The 19,536-nt window shown below is 32.7% G+C and overlaps 1 protein-coding gene across 1 annotated transcript in view; it reads right to left on the bottom strand.

Annotated features, from left to right (window-relative positions):
* Positions 1 to 19,536, bottom strand: part of LOC142331195 (uncharacterized) — a 429,195-nt gene that overhangs the window by 179,150 nt on the left and 230,509 nt on the right. The window contains exon 2 of the mRNA XM_075376932.1: positions 7,575 to 7,655. Within this exon, the coding sequence (XP_075233047.1) occupies positions 7,575 to 7,655 (81 nt within the window). The remainder of the gene's footprint in view (positions 1 to 7,574; positions 7,656 to 19,536) is intronic.

The raw sequence follows: 19,536 nt of genomic DNA, 5'->3' as shown, positions 1-19,536 counted from the left end.
CGATCGCACTATCCTTTTCTGTTTATAGGGGTGAGTTTTGTAAGGGTATATACGGCGGACGAGCGGGTCGAGCGGTTCGCCGCAGGAATTCTGCCGGCAGGGTCGTCACCTTCTCTCCACACCGACGACCTGACCTCTCTCTTTCTGGCCGCTCTTCTACAACCAAAGATTTCACTTAAACGCCTCTCTTATCCCGTATATTACTATAATACTTACAAGTAATACCTTCGTGCTAGCAAGGCATCGCATCGCATCTTTCGGTAGCTATCGCAAACGGTTCGCTTAACCGTACCGTTCGCCGCGCTCACTTACTCTTCGCTGTTACCGACGCTTTGTATTTCTCGTATTTCACTCCGTTAACATCGCTTAACGCTTTTAAACGACAAACACGCTTAGATACGACTTTAATAACCGCGTAAAAAAAGTGGAGTTAATCCAAACAAAGTTTTAAAAAAAATTCCGTTTTACAAATAATGGATTTTCGATTAAAAAAAGCAGTTATTTCGACTGCAGTAAAAAATAAAGACAAAAATAATGAGTAATAAGTAAATATTTTTACGAGATTCATATTTATGCGCAAAGTATAACGAACAATTCACTTTACGCTTTTTGTTTCGATTATATTTACGCGTCCATTGAATGTTTTACGAGGTTTACTCGTTATAAAAAAACCATTACTACTTAGTTTTTCTGGTTTAACCTCGTTTATTCGAATAAATTCGATCGCTAAAATGTTAAATACAAATTAAAATAAAATTATAAATATTTTTATGAGATTTCTGCACCCTCTTTCTTGACGTTTTAATTTTATATTTTGCCGAGTTAGTTATTTCATTTACTTCTCGCAGGATATATATTTTATTAGAAGATTTATTAATTTTTCTTTTGATTAAGGAAACTGTCGGTCAGAATTAAAGAAAAATCTTTTCTAGAAAACACATAGCTAGGAAAAAATCAGGTTATTCGGTTTTCTACTTAATACGTTTAAAAATAGTCGATAAGGTAGGTGAAAAGAAAAGATTATGAAATAATTTTCAATAATAATAACAAAAATAAATAAATAAAATACATCCAAACAACATCGTATAACAAAATTATAAACAAAGGACAAAATAAATAAAAAAAATTATTTTTTTAAACGTTATAAAAATATAGTTTTCTACTTCTTTTACCTTATGAAACCCTTTCCCTTATGTTTTCCCTCTCATCCTAGGAGACAATTCACGGTTTAACCGGGCGTTCCCTTGTTACACGTTAAGGTAATGAGATTTCTTTGTGCTGTTTGTCGGTTACCGGACGATGGACCGTTTTATTTGACGGTTGTATTAAAAACTCGGCCGAGAGTTGAAAATCTTTTACGTTAAAGCCGGGTCTCTTTAATTTTAGAAAAATTATAAATAGATAAAAATCTTAAATCTAAAAAAAAAATTATTTTCTTATTTTTTACAGGGAATTACTATTTTTAGGGTAGACGAGAGCAGGTATATTTATGTGACAAGTATAAAAAATTATCTCTGCCCTAAATTGATTGGAATCGAAAAATTAACTATAAATCTATTTATTTTAAAGTTATGAACTTTTTTTTAACAGGATTTTCAATATAAAAAACAACACATTTTACGTTAAGCCCGACACTAGTTTTTTTTTTTTTTTTTTTTTTTTTTTTTTTTTTTTTTAATTTAAGACAATAAAAAAAATTAAAATTTTCATAACTTTTTTAAGTAAAGCGGATGTCATGATACCTACATCAGAATTTTCTTTGAGAAAAAATAAATAAATGTCATTACTTCTGTCTTGCGATTACCAAAACAAAAATTAATCTTTGTTCTGGAAAACAACATAAACAAACGTCGATAGAAATAGTATGTCAAAGAATTTTAATAAAAGCCAGAGGTTTTCATTTCGTCCCGTACGTAGTTGAAAATTTTTTTTCGTATGTAAAAACATTACTTATGATCGACGGATCATTCTTTTATTTTTTACATAATATCTCGCCGATCATCCCGGTATAAATATTGTTATTCTAAATGCCTTAATAGGACATTTTATTTTTAATGATATCGCGTATATGGAAGATTTGAAATATTTTTTTTCATAATTAGAATCGGCTACTCAAAACGAGAATTTGAAAAATTCGGAAAATTTTTAATAAACAAAATAATATAGACTTTAATAGCGATATAACTTTAGCTCGTATCCCGTATTATACTTACATAACTTTTCTGTATTTTACGTCATTTATTTCAATCGGGAACAGGAATCCGGTCGTATTTTATAATAAATTCTGAAAAAATTCGGTTAGCGTTTTTCTTAGGAAAAATTGAAAACTAAAAAGACTAAAGACTAAAAGACTAAAAGACTAAAAAGATACAGATATCTCGGGACGGTACTGAAGACTGCAGGGATAAAGAAGAGAATAAGACGAGAATCGCAACGGCAATTTATGAAAAAGAAAAACCTACTTTTTGTGCAGCGACGCGGATTTGAATCCGAGGAAGATATCGGTAAAATGCTACGTTTGGAGTACACTTTTGTACGGTAGCAAAAAACGGACGCTGGGGAAAAAGGAAAAAGAAAATATCCAGGTTTTTGAGATACGGGTCTGAAGGTGGATGGAGAAGGTAAAACGGGTGGACTGAGCAAGTAACGTACAAGTTTTATCACAAGGAGAAAAGAAAGCCGCATCGGACACATAAAACAAAAAATACAATTCTGGAAGGCTCCGTAGAAGTTGAAAAAAGAAGAGGCTGGAAAAATGATAATGAAATTTATGATGAGAAGAAAAGAAAAGCGAGGGACAGAAAACAGATGGAGACGACGCCGGTGCCAGGGACCTACCGACAGACAGAACATCGCGCGATGATGATTTAAGTGTTAAATAACAATATTACTAACGCGTTTAAAATAAAATGAGCTTAAAAGAAACAACCGTTTTTTTAATTTTGATATTTTTCTTTCTTATATTTAAATGAAAAAAAGCTAAAAAAAAAACAGGAAATGAAGTCTGATTCAAACCGATGCGCCTTCCCCTTGTAAGATCCAAATATTTCATTAATTATAATTGTATTCGGCTGATACTCTGGAACCGATGAAAATAAGTACCGCTTATGATATATCGTCGAAAAGCTCTCGGTGAGGACTTACTACTCCGGTTAAGAAAAAGTCCAAAACCCAAATTTTATGATTTTGTGCTTTTTTTGAAACTTTTTGTTCCGTCGATCGCAATCAAAAAGGGAGGTGTACAACTAGATGTTACAGCAAAAATATCCTAAAGCAAAAATTTCAACATCCTACGGCTAATCGTTTTTGAGTTACGCAAGATACATACGTACGTACAGACGTCACGCCGAAACTAGTCAAAATGGATTCAGGGATGGTCAAAATGGAAATAATACATTATAATATATTCTATTATTATAATACGCCGTTTTATATTAATTTACGATGGAAATTTATTTGTCCTTAAAATTTGATGTAAAACAGTTTTATGAAAACTTAAACGGATACTTTCCTTTTTGCATTCTTGTACGTTACCTTTATACGTTGTAAAATTATATCTTTCCCTTACTTTACAAAAGAGAGATACGTATTACTTATATTATAAAAGAGCGGGCATCAACGGCTACGGTCTGCCCGTTGGAAACCGGTAGCTGAAAAGATGCCGTTTTTGATCGCTATTCGAACACGGGACCTCCGCGTGAAATGCCGAGACGCTACCTACTCGTCTGCGAAGGTCGGCTTACGGATTTTATTACGGATCTTATTTATGAAATCGTAAAACGTAAATAGTATCGCTATATAATTATTTAGAAGCGCGTAAGTTTCCGCGACTGATGTTCAGTATAGATTATAACATTTTGCGAGTAACAACGTAAACCTCGAGTAAAATAAATATCCACGTAATACTCGGGTAGATTTTTAAGCAAAAGAAAATCGAACGCTCGATTAATTAACGCCGAAGTTATTTTTAAGTAAAACATAATCACGAATTTTTATACGGTACAGAATAGAACGTTAATCCTATTAAATTTATACGAGACAATGAGAAGGTTGTCGGGTAGCGTTCCCTTTTTTATATCAGATCGCTGGCATCCTACGGCGGTTGAAATCAAGAGAGAGGGTTTCAGGGCCGGTACCTAAACTGAGAAAAACTGGAAAAAATCGGCTCCTTACGAGCGTAAAATTTACACGAGCGGAAAAGACAAGCAACCTAACAAATTTGAAGAAACTTGTTTCAGACGATCGTAAAATCTTTTAAATCCGTTGTAGGTCCTCTAACGGTTTCAGAATTGTTTACCGTCTATCGGATTATTTAGAGCCTATTAATTAAATCTAATGTTTAAGAGGTCATTCGGACAAAATATTTAAATTTAAAAACGTGTACGAGGTTAAAGTTCGCACCCGTATTTATTACCGGATTTTTTTTAACAAAGAAGGACCGGAATGAAACCGAACGATGAAAATTCTTTAATTTTTATAAGAAATAATTTGTTTTAAATAACGGATCCGACTTTGCCCTACGGTAAATAATTTACGTATTATTTACACGCACTGATAAAATATATGTGATTATTTTTTGCTGGGGATTTAAAAGTTTTTAAATTCCAATTTTAAAACAAATTGAAAAAGCATAATTTTTTACCTGTAGTACGTTTTTTGAAGCCGATTCTTTTTACTTCCTTGTTTAAAGTAAAGGAAATATTCTGATCGCAATAAATTTCGTTTCCAGATTTCTACGGAAATATCCATTTTGACCTTACCTGAATCCATTTTGACTAGTTTCGGCGTGACGTCTGTACGTATGTATGTATCTCGCATAACTCAAAAACGATTAGCCGTAGAAAGTTAAAATTTTGTATTTAGGACTGTTGTAACATCTAGTTGTGCATCTCCCCTTATGACTGCAATCGACTGAACCAAAAGTGTCCAAAAAAGTCCAAAATCCAAAAAAACCTGCAATTTTTTACTTTTTCTTAACTGCAGTAATAAGCCCTCACTGAGAGCTTTTCAACTTATTTTCATCGGTTCCAGAGTTACAGCCAAATAAAATTTTAATTAATTAAATGTATGGACCTTAGGGAAAGGCATATCGGTTCGAATCAGACTTCATCTCCTTTTTTTAACTTTATTTTTTTAAATTTAAATAATTAAAATTTTATCGATTTAAATAAATTGATTTATTAATAAATATTAACGTCTCGTTGTAAAAAAGGTTTTACGATGAATAATAATTCGATAATAACAAAAAAGAAAAAAATATCGTAAGGTTCTAATGAAATAAAATTTTACGTACTTTTAATTTAAAAAAACGTGTAAATGTAATTTAATAGGCGTACAAGGAAGTCATTTTTTGTCTCCACATCAGATTTTTTTTGGTAAAGCTTATCTTACATTCTTTAGTTGTTCTTTTATATAAAAAGTACGGTTATATGTTTAATAAGACAACCGTTAATATCTGGAATGTGGGAATATAGATTTTTATCCTAATTTTTCCAACCGATGTTTTTATTTTTATTTTTGTATATCAAAATGTTTAATATCAGATCAACTATGTATTATTAGACTATAACAAATCAATATTAAGCGATCGTACAAGTAGATTGTCAAATTGTATTCCGTATATCTAATACACCGTTTACGGTGTATTATATGTAAACGGTGGAACTCTTCGTTTAAAAATACTTTCCCTTACGTTGTCTGGGAAAAATATATCAGGATCAATAGAAGAGCTTCCTTACAAAATAAAACACGGAGTACATTACACCAAATTCGGTTTACCGGGTAAACAGTAAAAAGTGCACAAAAAAAATACTGAATTAAAAAGAGCCTTTTTCTGGATAAGGCCGAGTTAGAACTATTTACCCGTTCTGTCAATAAATGAAATAATTAATAAAAAATAAAAATAAAAACCGACTTCGACAAATATAGTACTAAAAAGTTACAAATAATTATATTTTTATTTACTAACTAAAGTAAAAGTATTTACAACAAATAACTATTTTTGAAGTCTGTGCTAGTCGACAAAAATTAAACATAAAATTACGTAAAGTTAGTACCTCAACCCACTGCTAGGCGGCTAAACGCAATTCCCACATGTAAAATGAGATCTCAAGAGCGTCTCATGACCATACGTCATCTTGAGTTTGCTAAGGCGCATATACTTGGTGATAGTATATGTACTATGCGTCTATAAGTAATTTTATATTCTTGTATGTATGTCGCTTTTTATTGTCGGTCTTAGAAAGAAAGAACGAAAGATGTTGACGGTTGCGTAGCCATTTCACCAGTTAGTACAACATTCCAAGCGACAAAAGAATACGGAGATTTCGAGTGCAGAATGCTACCTCTTCTAAATTAAGCCGAGCTGTAACCGTTCACAAACAACAGGGAACAACTCTTTACAGGGCAGTAATAGACCTCGGCAAGAAAAATTTTGCCATAGGGTATATTTATGTCGCTCTTAGTCGAGTTAAAACTTTAGAGGGCATCGTCTTGTCTGATGCGGACCCAAATAAGTTATTAAATAGACCACGTGGTGAGCAAGCGCTGACAGAAACGATAAGGTTGCGTAATCTATTCGATTTATAGGTTTCATTATTGCAAGTAAACATTTGGACAAGGTTTGCGAGTATCCGGTTAAAAAACGTATTTTTATTAACTGCGGAATATTATTTATCGCAAAATTATAATATTTAACTCGATTCGTGCAGAGTGATGTCGATCGGAAGCTTGTTGTATGACTATTTAAAGAATAGTGATTGTTTCAGGAAGAAAAATAGAGAAAGAAATGCCATGAATATTTCCACGGAGACTAAACAACGATAATATAGATCGTTAATGATATCCTAGTCATACAGGGAACAGAGCAACACGGTACTGGTGCGAGCGGTCAGCGGGTAAGCGTGTCGAGCCGTTCGGTTTTTTTGGTATTTTTCCTATATCAACGCATTTGTTTAAAATTTATATGGGACCATTCCGAAAGTATACTCTTTAGATTAAAAAAAAAAATGACCAAAATCGGTTTATAAACGTCGGAGATATTGCGTAACACATAAAAAAAAATAGTCTATTGATAACCTCCTCCTTTTTTGAAGTCATAAAAATTAATGAATAACGAAAGAATGTCAATTAAGCTAGCGATTTCTATTCATCTATTTTCTAATTTTACTGAACGTCAAAATAAATACATTACTGATAAATGTTTAATCGGCAAAAAGTTTCAAATATTTAAATATAAAAAATTCTGTAAGAATTAAATAAGTCATTTTTAAGAACCATTAAAAAGATGAAAATAAGGGACTGATTTTCATAAATGATTATACACGAAGCATATTTGATCGTGTGATAATCGACAGATCTTTCACGATTATAAAAGTAACTTAAATTAAATTTAAAAAAAATTATATTAAAAATAAATCTTTCAAATGTTAATAAATAATAAAAAAAATTATAGGAATATACTGTAATAAAAATGTCAATAACTGAATTAATTAATCGACAATTGAAATAATAATAGTAAAATTCTTTCTTTTTTTTCTTTCTTTATAAAAATAAGAAAGAAAAAAGTTACTCACCCCTCCACCTCGGCTACCTTTGCCCCTCCCTCGACCTCTCTCGCCACGGGGATATTCGGCATGATTCAGGTACAATAAGTGCTGAAATAAAAATATAAAAATATATTAATTAATCGTGTAATTCTATTAATTAAATTTATCTTAAAATAATACCGGGTAACATGCAGATTTATGGTTCAAGTATTCTGCACATAATCTCGGAAGCTGTAGAGAAAATGTCTTCACCGATCTCTGCTCATCTCATTCCCTACGAAAAATTTAAAGCTTTGTTGTTCTGAGAGGATCTGATGGTCTGGATCGGGTAGCGATTACGAACATTTGTTTTTTAAAATAGTAAGTAGATCGAAAGGATTTTTAAATCAGAATAATATTTTAATAAATTTTATTAAATACGCCAAACCGAAAATCGGTAGGATTATTCCCCTGATAGCACGAAAAATTGGTAGAATCTTAAAAAGACATCGTGAAATATTTATAAATAAATCCTATTGAATTTAATACTTCGAAAAACTTGAAAACAAAAACGGATATTTTTTAGCTTTCTGGCAAGCGTTGATTTCCTTTAAATAATAAAATGGAAAATTATTGTTATCTTTACAGTCACACTTATTTCCTTTTTTAAATTTATTTATTTTCTCTAAAAAGAAGAAAAAAATAATCAAAATAAAATAATTTGTTAAACCAAGGAAAAATTATAAAAATATCACAAATTCAAGTCTGTTCTATGTGTGTGTGTGTAAAATGTTAATAAGTTTGGCAGGCAACCTTTAGATAGCTTTTCAACTGTTAAACATAGAAAAATAAAATGTAGTAAATCCTCCTCTCTCGAAACGATAGGCCTCACCACTCTCCAAGCAGACGCACCCGAGCGACAGAAGTTTTAAACGGGAAGGGTAGGGTCGTGACAAAACATCTTAAAGGACGTTATAAAACAAACATTTTGATGCAACAATCCGAATTTTTTTTACGACAAAACTAATTGGTGTGTACTTTTAGTGTAAAAAATAAATCGTTTTGAGGTCAAAGAATTTGCTAAAATTTTAATTGTTTTTTATCGTTTCAGTATTTAAGAAGAACCGATAAACGATTACTGAAATTAACTGTAAAAAATTAAATGACCGCCATTTTTGTTAGGGTTGTTATAGCAGATGGGTTTTTTCACATCTTCTACCGAAAAATAGATCTTTTCAAGGGAGGAGGGTACACTAAATTTCATTTTTCTATGTTTAATTGCTAAAAAGTTATTTAAGAGTCGCCAAACTGTCTGCGTATATACATATAAACTGTTTTTTTCTGCTCTTCTGTATTATTAAAAAAATTAAAGTAATTCACCATCGGATAAAGTGTAATGTCGTACATATATTAAAATTTAACCCGCCCTTTTCAAAGATGTTAATAAGCGGATCCCAAAACATACATGCATTCACATAAATCCGTACTTAGAAAAGAGAATTACCCGCTAGTTTTTTTTTTGCATCGGTGAGTTTCAAAAGTACGAAAAAACAAACAAATACTGGTACTAAAAACGTTGACCCATTTTGTCTAGATTTTTGTGTTTTCTTTATAGTTTTCAATAATATAACAGCTTGGAATGTAAAAATCGATGTATACAAAACACACACACGCCCGCGCGCGCGCACTCAAAATATTTTAAGCTAACCATTTTGTTTTATATTTTAATAGGGATTAAGTTAAGGATTAAAGGTACAAATCTTTGTCGTACAACAATACTTGTTAAATATTAAATACGTATTGTAGCAAAATAGCACGCTTCAGATACTCGATAATGCTGAAGGACAATTTTCATTTATAATAGAAAAAGGAGTGCCGTGAGGTACCTTATTATTTTCTTTTTTAATTAATTTTGTTCGACACACTCGATCCTTTTGTTCTCGTTTTTTAAACATTTTAATTAATTATTATCCAGAATTAATACTTTTAATTAAAAACGGACGAATAAAGATGAGAAATTTAATTTTCTTGTAAAAAAAATATTTATACGCGGTAAACTAGTAGTCGCAAATAGTCGTAATCATCAATAGTCGTAAATCAATTTTTTAACAGCTAATTTTCGAAGTTGAAGGTTCTGAGGTCAAATCCAATGGTTTTGGTTAATTTTATACGAATTTTAATACTAAACAGCGTATATCGGTGTACTATATCGGTGATCGGGATTCAATTAACCAGACCTCTCAGGAACGGTCAACCTGATTCGGTACAAGACCTTATTTTCATGTTATACACACGACATGAAATATACACGTGATATGCTTATTGTTCGCTAATCGAACCGATCGCAACTTATAACAATATAAATCAGATAACTAAAAATATTTTTAAAATAATAATAATAAAAAATTCTTGTATTTTTATTTTTTCTTTTAATTTTAAAAGAGAAGTAAAAAGAATCCTCTGATGTTCAACACGCGCGCGCGCAAGCACACACCACACACTCACAATTGTGTGTAAAGTGTTTGTGTAAGTGTATGTGTGTATAAAAGCATACTCTTAGTCAAAATGCCGTTAAAGATTTTTCACGTGAAAATAGATTATTTTATTTAATTGGCGTCCCCTGAAATCTTTATTAAAATTCCCTTATCCGTAAATATTATTTAAAAATTTGTTCCCCGGATATGGAGGTGAAACTCCTGTTTGAATGTTCAAATAAATTTCAGTCGACGTTCTGAGTATTACGTTCCGATTTCATCGCTTGAAACAATCGCTAAACGAATCTTAAGTGTACGTATAAAATAATAATTTTACAAAAACGGAAGGAAGCGAGTTTAACTTTTATAAATTTTTTTAAGCGCATTCTGAGAAAGTAAAATGTATTTTAAGTCGAGGTTGTACGGTCTACCGGTAAATATTTCAACTGACAAAGTAACAGGCATTACTAAGACTTCAATCGATAGGAATCGCTTTACCTAATTTTTGTTAGATAATTCATCAAGCTTCGTTAAAACAGGATATGTTGTTGTTCGTACGGAATTAGGTACGAACAGAATTGAATCAAAAACGTAGTATTAAATGAATTTTATTAATTATAGATGCAAGTTAATTTATAAAATATATAGACAGCGCCCGCTACGAAAAATTACATCGATCGCCTACCTAAGAAAGTTGTGCTGTAAACATTTGTAAATGAGATCGATATCCGGTTGAAAAGTTTACCGGATTTGTATAAATAGAATACAGAAATAAAATTCAAAGTTTTATTAGCGAACAATATATATTACTTTTTACAAAACGTGATACGGTCAGCGTGAAAACTGTAAAGCTGTAAAGTACGATATGCTAAACGTTATTGCTTCACCGAAATTTAAATTTATAACGGATTATAAATAAATAATTATTAATAAACTTTTTTTGGAAAATTTTTATCGATTAATAGATCAATTTTAATACGTTGTTATTAGATAATATAATTCTCATTTTAGGAAAGATATACATATCACATCAAGGTACATTTACTTAAGCTTAAAGGAGAGGGGGCAAAACCCTACCGGTTAACGATTTTTTGGTGACCGGCTGAAATAAATCCTTCAACAAATATTTTTTCTTCGAGAGAAAAAATTATTGTCAGAATCACCTGAAAACAGGATAAAGTAGTTTTAAGGAATTCCACAGCCGATTCAAGAACAGTGGGCTGTACGGAAACATCCCAAAAGATTCGGCAAGCATTTAATTAGAAAATAATTAAAGAGGTATTCGAGATCAAAATGAACAAACCGAAGTAATCCATCACCACTATTCTTAATAAGTTAGTCAAGGTAATTTGAATCGTGTATACGAATTAGAAAAATTTGATGCGGACACCACATGACTTCCTTGTACGCCGATTAAATTACATATACACATTTTTAAAAGTATATAAAATTTTATTTCGGAAGTTATTAAACTTCCGATATTTTTTCATATTTTTTTTTTTATGTTATGGAATTATTATTTATTCTAATCTTTATTTTTACTCAGAGGTAACAATTATTAATAAAACAATATTTAAATTAAAAAAAAAAAGGAGATGAAGTCCGATTCGAACCGATGTGCCTTCCCCTTATAAGAGCAAAATGTTTTCATTAATTAAGGTTTTATTAGACTACAACTCTGGAACGAATGAAAATAAGTACTGCTTAACATATATCGCTGAAAAGCTCTCGATGAGGGCTTATTATTGCAGTTAAGAAAAAATAAACGATCCAATCTTTTGGATTTCGGGCTTTTTTTGGACGCTTTTGGTCCAGTCGATTGCAATCAAAACGGGAGGTGTACAATTAGATGTTATAACAGTCCTATATTCAAAATTTCAACATCCTGCAGCTAATCGTTTTTGAGTTATGCGTCATACACGCATACTTCACGCCGAAACTAGTCAAAATGGATTCAGGGATGGTCAAAATGGATATTTCCGTTGAAATCTGAAAAATTGAAATTTTTCGCTATTACAACACTTCGAACAAGGAAGTAAAAAGATACATCAACTGAATCGGTCCTCTGTTAATTAAAACAAATTTTTTTTTAATACTTTAATTCTTCTCTGTTAATAAGCAGCAATGTTTATCATTGAAAGTTTAAACACTAGTACATTCTTGATTTTATTTTAAACCGCCTTACTTTTTCTTTACGTTTTAACGATTATTTTATACAAAGTAAAACTAAACTTTATATAAAAATAAATTTGTATTGCACGTACAATACCGCAAAAGTAACAACAAATTCGTAAACACGCAAAATAGAATCGGAGATATATAACTTCGAAAACTAATTAAAGATCCCGGTAATTTTAATCGCTTGTTCTAAAAAAAAGCGTTACCGTTATTTGAGCGTAGTTTATATCGAGGTTAAGTAAAAAACGTGCAGAATCGGGTCAAAAAGAGATCGTTTTGTGACGGAGAAAAAGTTGCGCGATAAATAAAAATGTTGAAAAGTCGTCAGTCGTAGTGAAAAGTACGAACGCTCGTATATGAAAAGAGAGAAAATACGGTTGAAAGAAAGGGGTGTTAAAACCACCCTTCTGTTTCCATCATTGACAACACTAACACCCTCAGTAAAACGGTATGTAGCTCGATTGTTTGAACTGCGGTCCGGTATTACACGATGTAGGTAGGTGTCGCGACCGGCCGCATCCGTGTGTGCTAGTCTCTTGTCAAAGAGCATCAATTGACGTACCGGTATCTGTCACACACGGTAATAACCTCCCCTCTTAGTTCCCCATCTCTCTTTAAAATCTCTCTTTCCCCTAAACCGGCACAATCACCCGCAAATATCTCTGGCTTTTCTCTTGTCCCGTTAAATAGCCCGTCATACACTTTGTGGTGTAATTCAGTATTGTGAACGAAGTGAATAATTTAACATCGCTTAACTTTTACTGTATTTAGATTTTAAAAATATAACAAAGTCATTTAAACGTATATAAAATAACAAACCTTCATTATTACAATTATATATATATATATATATATATATATATATATATATATATATGAATATTAAATGTAATTTAAGTTTATTTTCCTCTTGATCGGATAGAATTAAATATAACAAGACACATTTTACTTAAAAATATTACTTTTATTAATCTGTTGGGTTAACAAATCAACTATAAAAACTTATAATTATCTTCAATACGTTTCACATAGAATTCTCTAAGCTTCTCACGTGACAACAGATTTATACACACGTCACACAAAATTCAGATAAATATTAAAAAATAAAAAACCAAAAATTAATAGATCAAGAATTAAGAAATACAGTAAGCACCGCTTAATACGCTGGCTGATAAAACGATTTTCTACTTAAAATGTGACTTTTACTAAGTCCCTAGACCGATAAGACAAAACACGTGTATATATTTCCTCTTAATATGAACTGTTTTATATCCTGTGAATTGAAATTTAACTGTTTCAGTTAAATTCAGTTCACTGCTTATGTGAATTTGAGCTGACGCGACGCGCTACCCTCTTGTAGTTTTGCTGAGTAACAACTGTTTGAATCCTTTGATTTTCTTTCGTAAACGTATTTTTTAGCATCAGTCGTGAAATTGGTGTATAGCAATACGAGGAGCATTAAAGTAAAAGCGTTATCGGTCAACGGTAAATGAAAAATCTTCATAAACGTACGATCTGTGGTGAATCGGAATAAGTGAACGAAGAAGATGCTGCGTCTTGGAAAAATAATACTCTGGCCGCTCTGCTTAAAGACTAAACCCCGCGAGATTTTGTTTATGCGGATGAATTCAGTGTCTTTTTTAAAGCGATGCCAAACAAATTCTTAGTTTACAAAAAAACAAAAAAAAAAACAAATATCACGGTGGCAAAAAAAGTAAAGAAAGACTTACGGTTTTAGTTTTTACTAACGCAAACGGTACCGAGAAAATTAAGTTTGTAGTCGTAGAAAAGGCAAGATCACCAAGTTGTTTTAGAAATATTCGATCGTTCCCGTGCGGTTACGCTAACCGACCGTCGAGCTCGAATGACTTGTGAACGTTTGTCGTGCTTTGTGAGCTAAAGAACCGAATGCGATATTTCAAAGACAAAACCTAGAAATTCTTCTCTTTATCGTATCCAACAGCATTTTATCGGATTTTTGAAATTTTTTTATCGGATGCATCTCCATTTTTCAAACGTAAAAATTGATTTTCTACTCCCAAACGGAACGAGCCATCTATAGCCTGCGGACCGGTGTGTAATTAAAGCGGTGAAAGAATGGTATCGCAGTAGAAAGGTCCGACTTGTTTTACGCGCTCTGGATCAACGTACCTTTTCCCAGTGTAACCGTTTAGAATGCGATGCATTTTGTTACTGCGGCGTGGATGCAGTCACCTCCAAAGTTATAGAAAACGTTTTTATTAAATCTGAGGTAAAACGGTCAAAAGAAGAAGAACCGGCTGTGCTGACGTCGAAAACAAAGTCGAAAAAGATACCGATGTAAGACGGTTTCCGGAGTACGCTTTCGTTGACGACGACTTACTAAATGCGAGGAGAGAATGATGCTACAAATGAAACAAGAAGCGAGAAATGAGGAAAGTGATGATGATGACCCTGCGCCACCGACGAGAGCTACCGCGTTAGAAGTGTTAGTGAGGTTAGGCGTTATGTGTTCAGTCTGTCCGAGTTACCGGACGAGACTACAAAAAATAAATTTATTAGAATGTTTTATTTTGAATTCACGTTTTAAAACGGCGAGACAATGCAAAATTGACGATTTAAAAAAAAAGTAAGAGAATATTCTGATATTTATTACAGTTTCATTCGGTGATTTGAGCTTTTTTTAATTGCACAGTGGCGTTCAGAAAAAAGTTACGTACGATGAAAATAAAAGCTTGCTTGCAAAAGGCAGACGATCGCTGTGCAGGGCACTATACTATTCTTTTCTCGTAACATTAGGCTCATTCGCAAACGGAGTATTCTGCAATACAGTGCGTTTAACTATTCTGATAAATAGTAAAAATTCTTTCCACAATTAAAATTTATTATCATATTGTTTAATTTCAGACTGCGGGTGGAAGCCCTGAACAAATTTAAGATATCTATTGAACACGTTGTTTATAAAAAAAATAAATAGCTCTGTAATCAAGCTCGTGAAGTTGTTAATAATGTATACGATTTTAAGAAGAAGCTATAAAATTAGAAGACGACAAACATTTAATACGCATTTAAAATGTGAAGAAAGAACCGCTGCAGCTGTAGCTTGTGGGATCTCAAGATCACAAATTCAAAAACTCGGAAAGGAAAAGCAGGATCGTCTTAAATCTAAGCCGCTTTCGTAATCGTTCAGCATATCAAAAAAGTATAAACAACGTTCAAAACCGGGTTGTGAATTAGACAATTTTGGTCAAGGCCTTGTAAGACGAACAGTTTACGCGTTTCACGCAAAACATAACGAACTGCTTGCATTAAATAAATTACGTGAATAACTTCAAAAGAGTATTCGATTTAAAGGTTCTAGAAGTACAATAGCAGCTACTCCGATAGAGTTAGAGTTTAAGCGGCGTAACTATTAATAATAGGAAACTTTCGAGCGAGAAAGAAGGCATCCGGTGGAATAGGTTAGAATATTTAAGAAAAATGATCGATCGCAGAAAAGAAGATTTTAACGTCACATTCGACGACAAAATCGTGATCGGATAACAGTGGTGCAGGAGTAGAAGTGCCGTTTAATAAATGCGATCGATTAATCCTAAACCACGCCGGAGGAGAAACGAAGTTCTTCAACGTTGACATTTCTGACAAAACGTTCACGACCAGTATCGAATCGTTGAGGTTTAAACGTACCTGTTTCTCGAACTCGCCTCTCCAAAGCCTCAAATGTTTTACAATCCGGCACACTTCGATCTGGATAATTTTCCCGGTATTCGTGCACAGCAGCAGATCCATTTTTATTCACTTTACCGTAAATTAATACGTCCGTTAATATATTAACGGTTCATTCGTATCCACGATTCATTTCTCCGAATGAAAACAAATCTGCGGTATCACCTACTGTGAACGATTGATCGAACAATAATAACACAACACCTCTGAAATGAATATTCAAAAGACAGTAAACTTAACTGTCGATCGGTTTTTATCGCCGACTTATGAAAAATTAAAAATTTTTAATACGTTTTAGAAGAATTACTTCGAATACATTTTTATAATTTATAGCGTTTGTTTGTAAAGTGTTCTGCTTAAAATCGTATCGCTTTCCCGATCCAGTTTGTGTGTTTTGTTTTTAATTATAATCGAACTTCTCAAATTTGTGTTTAATTTTAATAGATCTTATTTACATTGATTTTCTCAGAATTAAAATTATACAAAGTCAATTAGAGAATTTTATTTGTTTATCGATAAATCTACAAAGTTATTTTATTATAAACCTCCGACAAAACATTTTCTTGTTTTACCCCGTTTTTCTTAAACCTAAGTAAGGTAGAGGTCCGAGACCATTTTTTTTCAATTTCTTAGACAAGAACTTTTTTCGTTATTTTTGGCTGTAGAATCATCTCCCGGGAGATTTCCGTGCGATTTAGAATCGCTCTGTAGATGCTAGATTTTTCAGTCGTCGAATATTATTCACAGAACGATGGGGTAAATCGTTTCGACCCTTTCTTTATCGTTTATAAACGGATATCTATAACAGATGCTCTGCCTAGGAAGGGAGCAGAAAGATTAATCGGTCAACCAGTCAGAATGATCTCCGTTAACAGGTGTGCCAACATTAGAACAATAACCTTATAACCGTTGAATTAGACAAATAACAATTTATTACTTACCGATCCTTCATAACAATCCTTACCCTTTTTAAACGATAAAAACAACACGATTTCAAATACATATATTTATTAGATAAATTCCTAATATATTTTTAATTTTAACTTTTATAAGTCAGTGCCGATTTCAAACCGGAAGCTATGCTCCCGCATCTCTTAGGAATGACCTTTGAAACGATCCATAACATCATTCGGACAATAAATAAATATTCGATTCCGATCGGTATGTATTATTAAAAAATCGTATCGGGATCGGATAGGTACGACACTCCACGGTTAAAAAAGGAACCGTCCCGATATTTGCCGGATAAATTAAGGGAAACCGTGATAAAACCTGGGTAGGTAATGTTACGTTTAAAAAGTGAGCTAAAATCCGTACAAATATTTAAAATTAATAAAAACATGAAATAATAGTAAATTAAGTACGCGAAAATATCGTGCAAATAAAATAAGTAAAAATCTAGCGCGTAACAGATTTTTAGCCTGAAAAAAGTCATCAGAAAGTACAACTCGGTGAATTAGAGATTTTAAAAAGGTCTACGATTTAGTCGACCGGAAAACGTTGTTTAACGTCGTTAAAGAATTGGAAACTAATAAAGATCATCAAGCAGACTCTTTCAGACGCAAAGTCCAAGATTAAATTTAAAGGGGAAATATCTTCTTATCCTTTTGGAATCAAGACAGGAGTCAGGCAGGCGGACGGACTATCTCCTTTCCTCTTTACTGCAATTTTGCAAAACATCGTAAGAGAATGGAGAAAATTTTGCCGAGATAAAGGCCTGCAGCATGTCGAATTGAAATATGCGAAGAAGAATCTGAACACCGTCGTCTGGCTTTTGTAGATGATCTCGCTCTCTTCAGAGAAGGTATAGAAACGACAGAACAAGTAAATGTTCTAAAAAAGAAGGCTAAAAACGGAACGGCTAAAAAGGAAGGCTTACAAATTTACATTTAAAAAACAGAGTATACGATGAATACCAAGAACGCACCGAAATTGTTACGGACAGAATTCGGAAGAATTAAGAATGACGAGCAAATTTAGATACTTATCTTAAGTTATCCGACCAAACGGAACAGAAGAGGAAGCAAACATCTTCGGGATCAGTAAGATTCTAAAATCCTACGGCCTAACGAAGCACGTTTACAATAAACAAACGGATCTCAAGGACGGGCAAGATCAGACGCTATACGACGGTAATCCGACCAGAAGTTTTATACCCGGCAGAAGCAGCTCTGAACCAAGAGGAAATAGATGAAGTGGAAGTCGCTGAAAGAGAGACGCTAAGGAAAATCCTAGAGAAAACCTATCCTAGGGAAAATCCTAGGAAAGACTATCGACGATTGCGAATTAAGGAAGAATGAGGAACTTTACCCGGAGTTAGATAGAATCACGGAAGCGAAGGCTGGGATTTTACCGACAACTGACACGAATGGATTCAAACAGCCTTACGAAAAAAACTTTTGACAAGTGTAACGGTGACAAGACGAACGTAAACGGTTCAAGCAAGTTAAAGTGGACCTAAGAGTAGCAAACATATACGTGACGGATTTAAAAGACAGAAGGACGATTAGGAAATCCTCTTAGAATTTAAAGGGATTCAGAAGGAGAAGAAGAAATGCGCTAACTAAAGCGGTCGGAAAAAAGAGGAAGCGTCACAGTGAAAGAATGAAGGCGAAATACTAGCCGCAAGTTAACTATTCTACGCGGTCCAAAAAAAAGTAAAAAATAAATAGCGATATAAAAGTCGTTAATAAAATTATTTGAAGGAATTTTATTAATTTTAACGGCAGAAAACGTTTAAAAAGGTCGGTAACGTATTAGAAACGGTAAGAAAACCATAAAAAAGTCCCTTTCTGCACTAAAGGATCGCGGTTAAGTATACAAAAACATATCTGTTTTCTAAATCGTCAGAGGTGGATGTTATTATTATTTTTTTTTAATGCAGCACTTTAGTAAATATAAAACGATAGATAAATCAGAATTTTACCTTACAAATATCGAAATACACGATTCACATTTACGAGCGTTAAACGTCAATTCGATAGACAATTTTCGAATCTTGAAAACTCGTTCAAATTTTTTGTAGAAGTCCCGAAGTATGATATTTTATTTCAGATAAAAATGTAGGATATATATATATATATATATATATATATATATATAGAAAATATCGAATAACGGTGATAGAAGCTACAAGTCAAAAAATATTTGATTTTTTGATCGTTCTAATAAATTTCATAATTTAACAAGATACGTAGATATTTTAAGAATTACTGTCATTATCGTTCGTGGAAATACATCCATGCGATCGCAACACTACATTTACCTAACAAACACGATTCCATTTCAAGTGTTTATTCACATTTAAGGGTAAATAGATACAATCCATCCACGGAATAAATCTTTGCCCTTTAAAAACTGACTGTGGACAAACGCATATTTGTATCATCTAATCAAAGAGGGATGCCTATAGGTAAATGTACGGAAGCATGTTTGTGTTTGTGTGTGTACACATAAAATCACGATGCAGTGAAATCAGTTCATTTTTTTTTCTGAAGGAACGGAAATCAAAAGCTATGGTCATTATTCCGGTGGAAATTGGTAGCGTATGAAAAGATACCGTGCCTGACCAGGATCCGTACGAAATGCAAAGACACTACCTACTCAGCCAGATAGGCTGACAAGTATATTCATTATTATTGTCCTGTCAGATG

This window comes from Lycorma delicatula, chromosome 10, assembly GCF_047948215.1.
Source record: "Lycorma delicatula isolate Av1 chromosome 10, ASM4794821v1, whole genome shotgun sequence".
NCBI lineage: Eukaryota > Metazoa > Arthropoda > Insecta > Hemiptera > Fulgoridae > Lycorma > Lycorma delicatula.
This window is presented reverse-complemented; position numbering and strand designations above follow the sequence as displayed.